We start from the raw sequence: 16,496 nt of genomic DNA, 5'->3' as shown, positions 1-16,496 counted from the left end.
AGGGACTTGGAAAAGTGGAAAGGCAGAGACGGCTGACAGCAGCCATCGCCGTTGGCCACGCCCCAGCCTAGTGACGCCCTGAGACCCTGCCCAGCCCTGAGACCCCGCCCCGCACATTCTACAAACCCGCCCAGGCTCCACACAGCGGCTTTTGCATATAAATGGCCTATTCTGGAGCAGCTCAACCAAATTAACTGCAGCTCCAGTCAGACTGCTCCAAAACCGCCCAAGCAAAGGAGGAGAAAACTAGCCCTTGCTGTAGCTCCTGCTGGGGAACACACAGTACACAAGGGTACACCAAGAGTGTCCACCTCAAGTAACTGGGAGGCTGACCCGTTGAACCAATAGGACACCTAGTACACAAAACTACCCTACCAACTTAGGGAAGCAGAGAATATGAGAAGGCAAGGAAACAGATCACAAACCAAAGAAATGGAGGAGAACAAGCGACTGGACATAGAGTTCAAAACCACGGTTATAAGGTTTTTCAAGAATTTCATGGAAAAGGCCGATAAATTCAATGAAGACCAACTAGAAATTAAACATGCACTGACTGAGATAAAAAATATTATACAGAGACCCAAAAGCAGACTAGAGGATTGCAAGAATCAACTCAAAGATTTGGAATACAAAGAGGCCAAGGACACTCCTCCAGAGAAGCATGAAGAGAAGAGAATTCAGAAAGTTGAAGATAGTGTAAGAAGCCTCTGGGACAACTTCAAGCGAACCAACATCAGAATTATGGGGGTACCAGAAGAAGAGAGAGAGCAAGATGCTGAAAACCTATTTGAAGAAATAATGAACAAAAACTTCCCCCACCTGATGAAAGAAATAGACTTAAAAGTCCAGGAAGCGCACAGAACCCCAAACAAAAGGAATCCAAAGAGGACCACACCAAGACACATCATAATTAAAATGCCAAGAGCAAAAGACAAAGAGAGAATCTTACAAGCAGCAAGAGAAAAACAGTTAGTTACCTACAAGGGAGCTCCCATACGATTATCAGCTAATTTCTCAACAGAAACCATGCAGGCCAGACGGGAGTGGCAAGAAATATTCAAAGTGATGAATAGCAGGAACCTACAACCAAGACTACTCTACCCAGCAAAGTTATCATTCAGAATTGAAGGGCAGATAAAGAGCTTCACAGATAAGAAAAAGCTAAAGGAGTTCATCACCACCAAACCAGCATTATATGAAATGCTGAAAGGTATTCTTTAAAAAGAGGAAAAAGAAGAAGAAAGATAAAAATTATGAACAACAAATACATATCTATCAACAAGTGAATCTAAAAGTCAAGTGAATTAAAAATCTGAGGAACAGAATAAACTGGTGAACTTAATAGAATCAGGCATAGAATGGGAGTGGATTGATAATTCTCAGGGGGAAAGGGGTGTCTGTGTGGGGAGTATGGGAAGAGACTGAACAAAAATCATACACCTATGGATAAGGACAGCGGGGGGGGGGGGGTAAGGGAAGAGGGGGGATAGGAACTGGGTGGTGGGGAGATATGTGGGGAAAAAGGAGAAACAATTGTAATCTGAACAATAAAGATTCATTAAAAAAAAAAATACATAATGAGGGGGAAGGTAACTTTTTAACCTCACAGATTTTTCTTTTTTTGACAGAAAACATCATTTGCACCTTCAACCCCCCTGACAGGACGGCGATATTTACGAGAAAAAGAAGCAATCATTACTCCTGTTGCTTCAGCCACTCAAAGTGTGAGCCGGTTACAGAGTATTGTGACTGGACTGAAAAATGCACCAAGTGAACAACTTATAAATATTTTTGAGTAAGTTCGATACTATTATTTTTCTAAAAGTCTCTTTTAAATTAGATTTTGTATTCCATTTTGTATTTAGTATATTCAGAATTCTTAAGATATTGGATATACATTGGGAAAGTTTTGCCATACCATTTCAATCACAAAGTGTGTTGACCTAATATCAGACAGAAGTACCTATTAAAAATTTCATATCAACATTCATATTATTATAGACTTTCAAGGTTAAATATATCTGAAAGGTTATCTAGCTAGGACATTCCATTCTGGTAACTATCCCTAAGTTATACATTATTGTTTTTCTTTTGCTTTACTTTAAATGGGTTCAAGCTAAATGTTTATCAAATGGAGGAGTTACATATTGATGGTGCAGCCTTAAAATATATTTTTTTGCAATTGTTTAAAAAGAGACAATTGAAAGAACCTGGTGGGATTCCTGAAGATAAAACCCAGGAAAGTTTGGCCTCTTCCCCCCCACCCCACCCCAAGACTGTAACACCAGGAGACTCCCACTTCTCACACAGTAGTCCTCATTCAGCTTTTAGCAATTCATTAAAATGACCATTTAAGTATCCTTACAAATTTATGCTCCTTCTGCTTCTACTCCAGAAGTATGGAACAATGAGATAGCTTTCCTGATCAGCAGGAAGACACTGATAATTGGGAAGTTTGATGCTTGCTCAGTGATAGCTTTGCTACCTCTGGAATCCTAAAAATTACGCTGTCCTTCAAGAGCAACTGAAGCCCTTCAAAGATGCACTGATTGCCCTTTATCTCCTTGTGTTCATAATTCTCATACCTATCATCTGAATAGTGGTAAGAAATGAGTAAACTAGAGGAGTGTGTATATAATGCATTAGCAGAAATTATGTCTGTGAAAGAAAAACAAGCACATTTGAAATAGGAAATAAAAGGAGAAGTGAAAAAAAAAGGAGAAGTGAATCTCTCCCACTCTGAAAACAATAAAAATAAAAATAAACTAATAATAAAGAAGTGAAACTATTGAATAACATGACTAATGATCCCAGGCTGAAAGATTGGGAACATTCTCAGACATTGAAAAATACTACTTATATTCATGGTCTTCCTGGACACCCAGGTGAAAAGGAGAGAGAGATCTCACACTGGAAAAGATGGTCCATGATGCATTCCAGATCTAATAACAGGTCCTCCAGGTCCTAAAGGTTGTTGGAGAACAATTGGCTTTCCTTCAAGTCAAGGATTCTCAGGACTAGTGGAGAAGACTAGGAGACCAGGAAATCCTGTACAAAAAGGCCAGAAGGGGAAAAGAGGGAGAAGAAACATGCTAAGACCAGTACGACTCCCTGATCATAGTAGGCAGAATCCTCTTAGGATCAGGTGGGTTGAGCAGGACATCTTCTGCTACCATCTCATTAAAAGGCCCTTCACTTCTGGACAAATCAGCACAACTGATTCCAAGATCCCTTTGTGGTTCCTCCAAACAACCAGGTAGCCAAGCTTCCTCATGGCTTTCTCTCCCAGTCCTGGGTGCTGCTGCTGGGGCCTCTGCTCTCATGCTCAGACCTCTACCCACTCTGTACCTCTGCATCACTATCATCCCCTAACCTGGACAGCTTCCATTGGCTATTCCAACCAGAGCCAGGCCAGAAGTCCACTGATACCCCCTTAACTAGTGTCTTGCTAAACCAGTTTAATCCATTGAGTTCTAGAAATTTTATAGGTACTTATGTGGGTTCATTAATTAAAAAACACTAAACCAACAAGACGAATGACATAGAAAGAAAATTCATTCATCATATGTTCATTGTGAACCTCCTGAAGCTGGACTTGATAGCTAATAAGATAGCTATTGTGTCTGGCCTTACAGACCTAATTGTCCTGAAAGACATAGAAATGTAAATGACAATTATACAGAACAGCAGAGCTATATTGGAGGAAGAATAGGGCTCAATAGGTGCTTAGAGGAGATCAATATTTTTAAATTCCTTAGAATATTAAAAAGATAATTGATTTTGATTTGCATAGTTTACCTTCTTATCTTCTTAGGCTCCAAATTACAGCCTTTTTTTAAATTTTATAGTGAGGTAAAGTGGAGCTTGGACAGTTCATTCAACACATTTGAACCAAAAAACACCCAAAACTTGTTTTTTTAATTTCCAGCTAATTTCAAGTAAGAATTCTTTTTATCAGGGTGGCTGCAAAAAGAAAGAAAGAAAGAGAGGAGGGTGGGAGAGAGAGAGAAAGAAAAAAAAAGAAAAACAGAATTTCATGAAAAAAATAAAGCTGATAATGTTTTTATTCTAAAAAGTATTTTAAGCTTTAATTATCCAGTGTAGGTCATGGAGGAAAAAGACATATTTCAGTAGCACTAGAGGTACTTTGTGTAGGTAAAGAAAGGGCTAAAACAATGAAAAAGGAGAAAAGTTAAGAAAAGGCAGACAGCCCTAACCAGTTTGGCTCAGTGGATAGAGTGTTGGTCTGCGGACTGAAGTGTCCCAGGTTCGATTCCGGTCAAGGGCATGTACCTTGGTTGCAGGCACATCCCCAGTAGGGAGTGTGCAGGAGGCAGCTGATCGATGTTTCTCTCTCATCGATGTTTCTAACTCTCTATCCCTCTTTCTTCCTCTCTGTAAAAACTTAATAAAAATATATTTTTAAAAAAAAAAAAGAAAAGAAAGACAAAAAAGGAATAAGAGGGCTAGCACAAAGATGATGGCATAGGTAAATGCAGCATTCACCTTCTTTCACAACCACATTAAAATTACAACTAAACCACAGAACAACCATCATTCAGAACAGCCTGAAATCTGTTTGAACAGAAGCCCTACAACTAGAGAATTAAAGAAGGCACATTGAGACTCTAGGAAGAGCAGAAGCCAGAACAGGCTGGTCGGTCGAACATCCATGTGTGGCAGTTAAAAATCAGGAGGGATATCTTGGCAGTGGACCTCCCCCAGTGAGGAGCAAAGGGTCCCCACCCCACACCAGATCCTCAGCCCAGGATTCCAGTGCCAGAAAGAGTAGTCCCCATAACTTCAGGCTGTAAAAACCAGTGGGGATTGTGGCTGAGTGGCACAGAGGCTGCTGAAGTCCCAGGCAGTTCCTCTTAAAGGACCTATGCACAGACTTACTCAGACTCACTTCCCCTGAGCTCCAGCACTGGGGCAAATTGAAAGGATCCAAGGACATACAGAGATGAACTAAATTGTCTGGCATCAGGACAAGAACTAGGGCCAGACAGAATTGCTGGCAGAGGTCATTGTTCCTTGCCTGAGACCTCTCCTACCACAGAGCCAACAGGCAGGAGCCATATCTGAGTCTCCATCAACCTGACCAACACTGTTCATCAGTCCTGGTGATACCTCGAGACCCCGCCCCACCCAGTTTGCATCCCCACCCAAGCTATTTGCAGTGGATTTTCCATATGAATGGCCTTTCCTGGCTCAGACTTCAGACTTTCCTAAAATCTCTTAAACAAGCAGCAGCTGGCCTCATCGTGCCCATATCTCTCGATAAGTGACCACAGGCCCAACACTAGCAGCAGCTTTATAAGGTTCATATCTTGGCCTCCTGGGCACCTCCAAGCCTAACACAAGTAGAACCTATCTGCAGATCGTTCTGTAGCTCATGTTGGGTGACCCCATGCAGGGCACAGGCAGCAGTTGACTTTGCACCTCTCAGGAGGCCCCAGAGCCAGTGTAGCTGGTAGTCAGCTTCAGACCACACCAGTTTTTCAACCCTACCACATCCACGAGCGACACACTCAAGGGGAGGACTTGGTAAGCACCAAAGCCCCATTGAAGTAAGTCCTGCCCTATAGGTGTATCTCCCACATAGCAGCTCTTCTGCTGTTGTCATAGCTGTTCCTCACAGCCAATTGGCCTGGGAGTCAACCCCTCCCAGTGACAACAATTAGGCTCAACTACAACAGGAAAGTGCAGACAGCCCACGTAGGGGCTCACATAGAAGTCCCAGCTCAGGGGTCTAGGAAGGCTGAGCCACTGGGCCCTATAGGACACCTATTACACAAGGTCACTGTACCAATTCCAGGAGACATGGCAGCTCTACCTAATACAGTGGTTCTCAACCTTTCTAATGCTTGACCCTTTAATATAGTTTCTCATGTTGTGGTGACCCCCAACCATAAAATTATTTTTGTTGCTACTTCATAACTGTAATTTTGCTACAGTTATGAATCGTAATGTAAATGTCTGTGTTTTCCGATGGTCTTAGGCAACCCTGCTAGGGGTTCTCAACCTGTGGGTCATGACCCACAGGTTGAGAACTGCTGCTGTAGAGCCTAAGACCATCGGAAAACACAGATGTTTACATTACGATTCATAACAGTAGCAAAATTACAGTTATGAAGTTTACATTATGATTATTATTAAGTTTACATTACAAAATTACAGTTATGTTTACATTATGATTCATAACAGTAGCAAAGTTACAGTTATGAAGTAGCAATGAAAATAATTTTATGGTTGGGGGGTCACCACAACATGAGGAACTAGGGTCGAGGCATTAGAAAGGTTGAGAACCACTGACCTAATATATAAAAACAAGCACAGGGATGCAGCCAAAATTCGGAGACAAACGTTACAAATGAAAGAAGTGGAAGCAAGCAAACTACTGGATACAGAATCAAAACAATGGTTATAAGATTACTCGGGACCTTAATGAGAGCTTCAAGGGACTTAGTAAGATTCTCAAGGATCTTAATGAGGATGTCAAAGACATGGAAAAGGACCAGTCAGAAATTAACTAACTGAAATAAAGAATAATTTACAGGGATTCAACAGTAGAATAGAGGATTCCAAGAATCAAATCAAGCATTTGGTATATAAGGAAGCAAAAACTGCCCAATCAGAAGATCAAAAAGAAAAAAGAATCCAAAAATATGAAAACAATGTAAGGAGCCTGTGGGACAACTTCAAATGTACTAATATTCGCATTATTGGGGTGCCAGAAGGAGAAGAGAAAGAGCAAGATATTGAAAACCTACTTGAAGAAATAATGACAGAAAACTTCCCCTACCTGGTGAAAGAAATAGTTTTGTCTTTTCTAGAATATCATAAATATAATCATAATATAGCGGATGTTTATTCTTCCAAGATTGAAATTCCTAAACATAATGTCATATTATTTCATTTAGAAGCTGTAGACTTGTTTGAAATATGCTAGCTTATATATCTAAGTTGTAGGTCCTTGCTTTTTATCACTTTGAATATTTCTTGACACTCCCTTCTGGCCTGCAAAGTTTCTGTTCAGAAATCAGCTGATAGTTATATGGTTGCTCCCTTGTAGGTAACTAACTGCTTTTCTATTGCTGCTTTTAAGATTTTCTCTTTGTCTTTAAACTTTAGCATTTTAATTATGATGTGTCTTGGTATGGGCCTCTTTGGATTCATCTTATTTGGGACTCTTTAGGTATACAACTGAGACTAGAACTTTGATCATGAAAAACCAAGCTAATTCTTAAAAGAAGAAATGTTGGTAGGCTGGGTTGTTCTTTTTTTCCTGGTAATTGAGTTCCTGTTATATTTAATAGATCTTGTATGCGTAATCCTATGGAAAATATTATGAAAATAGTGAAAGAAATAGGAGAGGCTTTCTGTCAACACTATACTCAATCAACAGATGAACAACCAGGATCTCACATAGGTAAGAAGACAAAACTAAACTTAATACAGCAATAAAAATAGACAGATTGTCCCCCCAAAAAGTAGAAATTCAAGTTTTTTCCTTCCCTGCTATTCTTTTTTTAATTTCTTTATTGATTAAGGTATCACATATGCTTGCACACAAGTCCTTTGGTTGATCTCTCCCCTTTACCTCTACCCTTCCCTACCCTCCCTCTGAGGCCCAACCGTCTGATCCATGCCTCCTTGTTTCTGGGTCTGTTCTTGTTCAAGTGGAGGGGAGGGAGGAAGGTTGGGAAAGAGAGAAAGACATCAATGAGAGACACATTAATTGGTTATCTCCCATTTGTACCCCAACCTGGGCCGGGGATCAAACCTGCAACTCAGGTATATGCCCTTGACCTGGAATTGAATTCCTGACTCTTCGGGCTGTGGCTCTAACCAGTGAGCAATCAGCCAGGGTTCCCTACTTGCTTAATTTATTTGATTTAAGTTAATGTGTTTTGTTTTTAAGTCCTTAACAGCTGTTTCATTAACACTTTTTCCCTTTTTTCCCTCTAAGACTTTGCTGTAAACAGACTAAAGCTTGCAGAAATTTTGTATTATAAAATACTAGAGACTGTAATGGTTCAGGAAACACGAAGACTTCATGGAATGGACATGTCAGTAAGTAAATTGCCTCTCTCAGCCACTAGCAAGGTTCATAAATCTTAAGCCTGGCCCGGCTGGCGTAGCTCAGTGGTTGAGCATCAACCTATGATCAGGAGATCCTGGATTTAGTTCCTGGTCAGGGCACCTGCCCAGATTGCGGACTAGATCCCCAGTAGGGGGACGTGCAGGAGGCAACCCATCAATGATTCTCATCATTGATATTTCTTTCTTTCTCTACCTTCCTCTTTGAAATCAATAAGTGTATATATATATATATATATATATATATATATATATATATATCCTATCTAATAAAGAGGGGATATGCTAATTGACCCTCATGCCATCACAAAGATGGCAGCTCCCACAGCCAATAAGGAGGGAATGTGCTAATTGACTGTCACGCCCTTAAAGTTGGCGACACTCACAGCCAATGAGGGAATATGCTAATAGAATGCCACGCCCTCAAAAATGGAGGTGCCGACAGCCAATAAGGAAGGAATATGCTAATTGACTACCACGTCCTCAAAGATGGTGGCGCCCACAGCCACAAGATGGTGTGCCCAGTACTCTCAGCCTGCCAGGGTGGCAGGTGCACGGCAAGGCGGGCCCATCCGCTCTGCACGCCTGCCTCTGGAGTCCCCCAGTTCCCTCAGCCCCCAACTGCCCAGGAGCACGTAACCAGGGCTGGCTGAGGCTTGTGCTGCTGGCAGTGGCAGCAGCAGAGGTGTGATGGGGGTGTCACTTTCCCTTGATCTCCAGATCGCCTCCCACCCCTGAGGGCTCCCGGACTGTGAGAGGGGAAAGGCCGGGCTGAGGGATCCCTGCTCCAGTGCATGAATTTTCATGCACCAGGCCTCTAGTATTTATGTGTATATATATATATATGTATATATTATGTGTATATATACATATTAGAACAGGGGTCCTCAGACTTTTTAAACAGGGGGCCAGTTGGCTGTCCCTCAGACTGTTGGAGGGCTGGACTATAGTTAAAAAAAACTATGAACAAACTCCTATGCACACTGCACATATCTTATTTTGAAGTAAAAAAACAAAACACCAAAAACACCCGCATGTGGTCCATGGGCTGTAGTTTGAGGACGCCTGTACTAGAAGCCCAATGCATAAAGATTTGTGCTAGAATAGGCTTTCCTTTCCCTGGCTTCCGGCACCGCCTTTCCACTCCAGCCCAGCCCCTTTCTGCTCAGGCCCCAGAGCCGCCTCTTTCCTCTCTGGCCCCGCCCTCCCACGCTGCCCAGAGATCCTGTGAGACTGGGGGTGGGACAGAACGCCATGGTGAGACGCAAGCATCCCTCCCCTCTCACTCGGAGCCTGTGTATGCTAATTAACCACCATCTTCGTTGGGTTAATTTGCATATCACTCCTGATTGGCTGGTGGCATAGCGGAGGTATGGTCAATTTACATGTTTATCTATTATATCTTAAGCCTGGAAGCAGTGTGTTATGAGGTTCTACAGTATAATGCATTGGGGGGGGGGGTGTCAGTGGTTAAGGGCAAACTTAGCCACGATGACATATTAGTTAGTCTTAGTTATCTTTGGTACATCAAGAGCTAGTCACATCTAGGCAGGAATGTGAAATGCCTAAAGTTCGTCTTTGGTGCACCATCAGTATCCTTTCCATTCAGGTACTGTTTTTTTATCCTTCATTCACAGTTAGCTAATAATAAACCCCCTTCCCTCGAATAATAAAGCCAACTGATAATTAAGGTATTTGTCCATACCTCCCATGGATTTTAGAGGAATAAATTCTTGTATACTCGTTGTTGTTTTTTCTCTCTCTTTATTTATTTATTTGTATGTGTGTGTGTATGTGTGTGTGTGTTTGTATTGATTTCAGAGAAGAAGGGAAAGGGAGATGATGAGAGAGAATCATTGATCGGCTACCTCCTACACGCACCACACTGGGATTTGAGCCCAGAACCCAGGCATGTTTCCTGACTGGGAATTGAACCGTGACCTCCTGGTTCATAGGTCAGTGCTCAACCTCTGAGCCATGCCAGCTATGCTGCATATGCCCATAATGTTTTTTAGACTCACATTTGATTATATTTAGAATTCTAGATTAACAGTCATTTTCCTTTGGCATTCAAGTCCAATGGCATTCTAATTCTTATTATTGGTAGGTGTCCTGTGTTTACTTTCTGGAATATTAGTATCCTGTTTTTGTTTTTGTTAATCCTCACCCAAGAATATTTTTTCCAGTGATTTTTAGAATAGAAGGGAGGATTGCAGGGAGGGAGGGAGGGAGAGAGAAAAACATCGATGCCACGGAGACACATTGATTGGTTGCCCCCATCCCTCATGCACCCTGAGTGGGGCTCAAGATCAAACCTGCAACTCAAAAAACAAAACAAAAAAAAAACCCTGAAACCCAGATACATACTTTTAACTGGGAATTGAACCCACTACCCTTAATCCGTGGGCCGATGCTCTAACCACTGAGGACACAGCCAGGGCAATATCCTCTCTCTTTTTCTTTAATTGATTTTACAGAGGAAGGGAGTGATATAGTTAGAAACATTGATGAGAGAGAAATATCAGTCAGCTGCCTCCTTCACACCCCCTACTGGGGATCGAGCCCGCAACCAAGGTACATGCTCTTGACCAGAATCAAACCTGGATCTCTTCAGTCCCTGTGCTGATGCTCTATCAACTGAGCCAAACCGGTTAGGGCAATACCCTCTTTTTATCACTGATGTACTGAAATTTATAATAAAGTGCCTTATTGTTGTATCTTTTCATTCATGTGTTAGGCATTCTTATAAAGATGTTCTTCTATTTTTTTAAATATATATATTTTTTACTGATTTTAGAGAGTAAGGATATGGGAGAGAGAGATAGAAATATCAATGATGAGAGAGAATCATTGACTGACTGACTCGTATATGCCCGCCACTGGGGATCGAGCTTGCTACCTGGGCTTGTGCCCTGACCGGGAATCAAACCGTGACCTGCTCGTTCATAAGTAGCCACTCAACAACTGAGCAAAATTGTTCTTTTAATCCCAAAAATATGTCCAGCAATTTGAGGTCATTTTATTGCATTACTTCTTATGTAAAATATTGCCCACTGATATATTTCACTGTAGATTTTATTTTTCAGATGAGGAATGTTCAGGATTAATTTTCTTCTCTTGTTTTTCTTTTACTTTAAAAAATTATGTTTTTATTGATTTTTATAGAGAGAGGAAAGGAGAGGGAGAGATAGAAATATCAATTAGGTGCCTCCTGCATGCCCCCTACTGGGGATCAAGCCGGAAACCTAGGTATGTGGCCTGACTGGGAATCTAACCAGTGACCTCTTTGTGCGTGGAATGACATTCAACCAATTGAGCCACACCACTGGCTCTTCTCTCTCTCTCTCTCTCTCTCTCTCTCTCTCTCTCTCTCTCTCTCTTTGTCTTTTTAAAAATAATTGTCAGGATATTTCTTGAACTTTTCATCATTCAATCCTAATAAAGTTTTTTATTTTAGCTATATTTTAATTTCTAAGATCTCTTTCTGGGGTTATTAATTTAGATTTCTTTGAAGTTGTGTTCTGTTGCTTGAATTGTCTGTTTCCTTTGTTTCTTTTCTGTTTATTTTGATCTCTGTCTTTCAGTGGGAGGTTTTCCTCTAATGTTGGATCATTCTTGGATGTTTACTTTTACTTTTATTTGGATGAGACACTAATAAACCCTTATGTTGACAGACAGTTTGATTCAAAAGCTCTGTATGCAAGAGTGGGAATAAAAGTCCACCAGCCTTGCCCTCGCAGTGTAGTTCAATTGGTTGAGCATTGTCCCGAAAGGTTTGATTCCCAGTCAGGGCACATGCACAGGTTATGGGTTCAATCCCCAGTCAGGGCATGTGCAGGAGGCAACGAATAGATGTTTGTCACATCAATGTTCCCTCCCTCCCTCCTTCCCTCCCTCCCTCCCTCCCTTCTTCCCTCATTCCCTCCCTCCCTCCCTTCTTCCCTCTCTCCCTCCCTCCCTCCCCTTCTCCTCTCCTCTCTCTCTAAAATCAATAAAAAATATTTTAAAAATAAAATAAAAGCTCACCATCCTCAGGTGATTATGTAGAATTAGAGACCCTCAACTGTTTTGCTAATATTTTGGTTTCTCTAGAGAAGTATCTGCTGATCTTTTGCCTCACAGTTGCTGTGGTTGAGCAGAACAAGGAAGGGAAACTTGATGTCCCAATTTAGTCTGCAAATTTCTACCTAAAACCTCAATCTTCTATGCCTTGTGTTCTCCAATTTCAAGTCTCTCCAGTTTAGTTCTACAGAGAATAATTCTAAGGTTCTCTGTTGGGATAGATTAGAGGCCTATTTTCTGACTCCTTAGAGTGGGGGTTGGGTAGGTATAGTTCTAACTACAACATCTATCCATGTTGGCCCCTTGCCCAACCACTGCTTTCTATTCTGCCCGTGCCTTTGGTTGCTTTGTTTCTTCTCAGGTTGCATAGAGCAAATTTGTTTTTAGTGTGTCTCTTTAGGCTCTTATGTTTGACCATTTTACTTTATTCTTAGTAATTTGTCATCCTTCCATCTACTTCTAGTCTTTATAAATATACTAGAGGCCCAGTGCACAAATTCATACACAGGTGGGGTCCAGCTGGCCCTGCCCCCAATCGGGGTAGGAGGGCCGATCTGGGGGCATGGCCAGCTGGGGGGAGAGGCCTGGAGAAGACTCACTGAGCTGAGCATGGGCCCCAGGCTTTCCAGGGAGGATGGTCTTAGCAAGGAAACAGAAACCAAGAGAAGGCTCTGCAAACAGACCCTGAGCTCCCTTTGGCCAGGCCAACTCAGAGCTGGAATCTCTGTGTGTACATTAGACACAGCCCGGCACTTGCCTTTATCTGTTGATCAAATCCATTGCATTGAAAAACTTGTTCCCCTTCTTCTCTTTGGGGCCTTACAACAAATACAAACCGATTGGAAGACACGGGCCCCAGTGGCAGAGCCAGGCCCCACAATCACCCTGAATTTAGGCCTAAAACAACCTGGTAGCCATCTCCATGAAACAGAACACACTGTTTTAGAGTCTTAATTCTCCCCTAAAATGTACTCCTCTTTAGGTGGGATAGACTGAACTAAGGAACGAAAGACCGAGTTTCCTTTGAGGTAGGATCCATTGGGAGCTGGCTGGTGGCAAGGCATCTCACAGGCAGCTGTCTTTCCCCCAAGCTCGGTGTGCTCTGAGCTGGTCCGTTTCTGGCAGTCCTGGGTCCTGGGCTGCTGGTCCAGCAGCAGATCCACAGGGTTTCTCTCCGCTGCCTTCCTGGCATCCCGAGTAGTACCCTCTAACCCAGGGCTCCAGGTGGCTGTCGCTAGAGCCAGGACTCAGGGAAGGAGCTGGCCCGCGCCAAGAGGGACCTGCAGGTTGTCCAGGCCATGCCCCATATCCCACTTCTCAGTCTCACTTTTGTGGATAGGGCCAAAGCCTGCTGCCTGAGACTGGCTTCACGTAGGGAGAGGGGCATCCTGACCTGCCAGCCTTGGTGACGATCATCTTGGAGCCCAGCTGATTGAATTCATCCCACAAAGCCTTCATCTCAAGCTGCATGCTCATACTGGCCACCTTCACGTTCTTTACCAGTACCTTGGTGGTGGCAGCGCAACTGGTCCCGGGGCCCTCAAGCTGTGCAGCAGTGCTGGTGGCAGCAACCAGTAGTTCCACCGTAACATTTGCTGGACTTTTATTATATAGACTAGAGGCCCGGTGCATGAAATTCATGCACAGGAGGGTGTCCCTTAGCCCAGCCTGTACCCTCTACAATCTGGGACCCCTTGAGTGATGTCTGACTGCCCGTTTAGGCCCAATCCTACCTGCGCCTAAACGGGAAGTAGGACATTCTTCTCACAATCCAGGATTGCTGCCTCCCAACTGCTTGCCTGCCTGCCTTCCTGATTGCCCCTAACCACTTCTGCCTGCCAGCCTAATCACCCCCTAACGATTCCCTTGCCAGCCTGATTGATGCCTAACTGCTCCCCTGCCAGCCTGATGGCCCCTAACTGTCCTCTCCTACAGGCCTGGTCACCCCTAACTGCTCTCCCCTGCAGGCCTGGTGCTTCCCCCTACCCCCCCCCCCCCAACTACTATCCTCTGCAGGCCTGGGTCCCCCCTCAACTGCCCTTCCCTGCAGGCCTGATCGCCCCAACTTCCCTCCTCTGCTGGCCTGGTCACCCCTAACTGCCTTCCCCTGCAGGCTTGATCGCCCCCAACTGCCCTCCCTTGCAGGCCTGGTCCCTCACAACTGCCCTCCCCTGCTGACCATCTTGTGTCCACATTGGGGCAGGATATTTGACCACATGGGGGCAGCCATCTTGTGTGTTGGAGTGATGGTCAATTTGCATATTACTCTTTTATAAGATAGAGGCCTGGTGCATGGGTGGGGGCCAGCTGGTTTGCCCTGAAGGGTGTCCCGGATCAAGGTGGCGGTTCCCTTGGGGCGTGGGGCGGCCTGGGTGAGGGGCCTGTGGTGGTTTGCAGGCCGGCCACACCCCCTGGTGACCCAAGCGGAGTCCCTGGTATCTGGGATTTATTTATCTTCTATAATTGAAACTGTGTAGCCTTGAGCAGAGCCAATCCTCCTGCTCGCTCCGTGGTGGCTGCAGCCATTTCTGTTGGGATTTATTTATCTTCTATAATTGAAACTTTGTAGCCTTGAGCAGAGGCCAAGCCGGGGCTGTGGAAGCTTGACTTCCTCCATCGCCAGGGACAACTCAAGCCTCCTGCTCTCTCCAGTTCTGTGTCTGCCACCATTTTTGTTGGGATTTATTTATCTTCTAAAATTGAAACTTTGTAGCCTTGAGTGTAGTCCACGGCCAGCTAGGGTGTGCGGGAAGCTTGGCTTCCTCCATTGCCAGGGAAACCCAAGCCTCCTACTCGCTCCATGGCTGCAGCCATCTTGGTTGGGTTAATTTGCATACTCAGTCCTGACTGGCTAGTGCACTTGTGGGTGTGGCAGAGGTGTGGTCAATTTGCATGTTACTCTTATTAGATTAGTACTAGAGGCCCGATGCACGAAATTTGTGCAAGGGGTTTGGCCCACACAGCCTTGGCACTCGCAGCCCCTCGCAGCCTCAGCACTTGCAGCCCCTCACAGCCTCGGCTGGCCCTCGCAGCCCTGGCTTTGTCTGGAAGGTCATCCGGATGGTTGTCCAGAATGTCGTCTGGACGGTCGTTCGGCTGTTCGGTCTAATTATCATATTAGCTCTATTATATAGGATGGTTTGCAGTTACAGATGACTCCTAGTTTTCTACAGAATAGTTTCTGTTTCTTATTCTCTTTGTTGATTTGGAATGATATTTGAAAGAAGGATGGCAATAAATAGCCTGTTTAATACTAAAAACTGATGTTGAATCTTAAACTCAATGATGAAACAAGAATTTATCTTAGTAAAATAACTCTTTCTCTGAACTTTTTAAAGTCTTAGCCATGATATTATAATACCTTTGATTTTAGCATTTTTATTAATAAGCCCTTATGTTGACAAAACACTGGTAATAAAACCTATTAAAAAACTTCTAGTGCTTTTCTTTTAATGGGAATATTGACTATTTTGTTATTTGCTCAATTTTCAAAGCAGTTTGTGATCTATGCCTAATTTAAATATATCCACCATAGAGCAGGATTATATAAGAAAACTCTTTACCAGTTTGAGAATTCAAATTTTTATCTTTGATAATCTAGTATAATATAATGTGTACAAGTGATTTTATCTTATTTCTATAGTCTTTATAAAGTGACAAAGGCTAAAATTGTTAGAAATATTAAACTGTGGTCTTTCTCTTTTCCAAGGTTCTTTTAGAGCAAGATATATTCCATCGTTCCTTGATGGCCTGTTGTTTGGAAATTGTGCTCTTTGCTTATAGCTCACCTCGTACTTTTCCCTGGATTATTGAAGTTCTCAATTTGCAGCCATTTTATTTTTATAAGGTGAGATGAATACCTCACATATCTTGTACCTCACATAGAATTCTATCTTAATGCTGAGGAAACATGCTGTACTGATGTTTGGAAAATATTCCCAGAGGTATTCTGAAAACATATATTTCTTTTGGGTGGAATCAAGGACAAAGAGGAGAGAATGAAGGATATATGTAAATTAAGCCAATCTCACAGGTTTGGTTTTGTTTCTGTCACTGATTGGCAAATGCAACCAGAAACTAAGTAGTTAACTTTGAATTTTCCATATTTATGAATGAAAATCATAATCCTAGGCTTCCTCTCAAGATGGTAAGGTAGTTAAATGCAGTTCTCCCTTCCTCCCACAACCACATGAAAATGACAACTGAAGTACAGAACAACGATTATTCAGAACCACCTGAAGTCTGAACAGAAGTCCTATAACTAAGGATATAAAAAAAAAAAAAAAGAAGCTACATCAAGACTGGTAGGAGAGGCAGAGATGCAGCATAGG

The 16,496-nt window shown here is 42.9% G+C and overlaps 1 protein-coding gene across 1 annotated transcript in view; it reads left to right on the top strand.

The window, feature by feature from the left end:
* Positions 1 to 16,496, top strand: part of RBL1 (RB transcriptional corepressor like 1) — an 85,360-nt gene that overhangs the window by 22,418 nt on the left and 46,446 nt on the right. The window contains exons 9-12 of the mRNA XM_008149644.3: positions 1,629 to 1,795; positions 7,320 to 7,432; positions 7,973 to 8,076; positions 15,875 to 16,012. Coding sequence (XP_008147866.1) covers positions 1,629 to 1,795; positions 7,320 to 7,432; positions 7,973 to 8,076; positions 15,875 to 16,012 — 522 coding nt within the window. The remainder of the gene's footprint in view (positions 1 to 1,628; positions 1,796 to 7,319; positions 7,433 to 7,972; positions 8,077 to 15,874; positions 16,013 to 16,496) is intronic.

The sequence above is a fragment of the Eptesicus fuscus genome, chromosome 12, assembly GCF_027574615.1.
Source record: "Eptesicus fuscus isolate TK198812 chromosome 12, DD_ASM_mEF_20220401, whole genome shotgun sequence".
In the NCBI taxonomy this organism is placed as follows: Eukaryota; Metazoa; Chordata; class Mammalia; order Chiroptera; family Vespertilionidae; genus Eptesicus; species Eptesicus fuscus.
The sequence above is the reverse complement of the archived record's forward strand: the minus strand, read 5'-3'. Positions and strand labels throughout refer to the sequence as shown.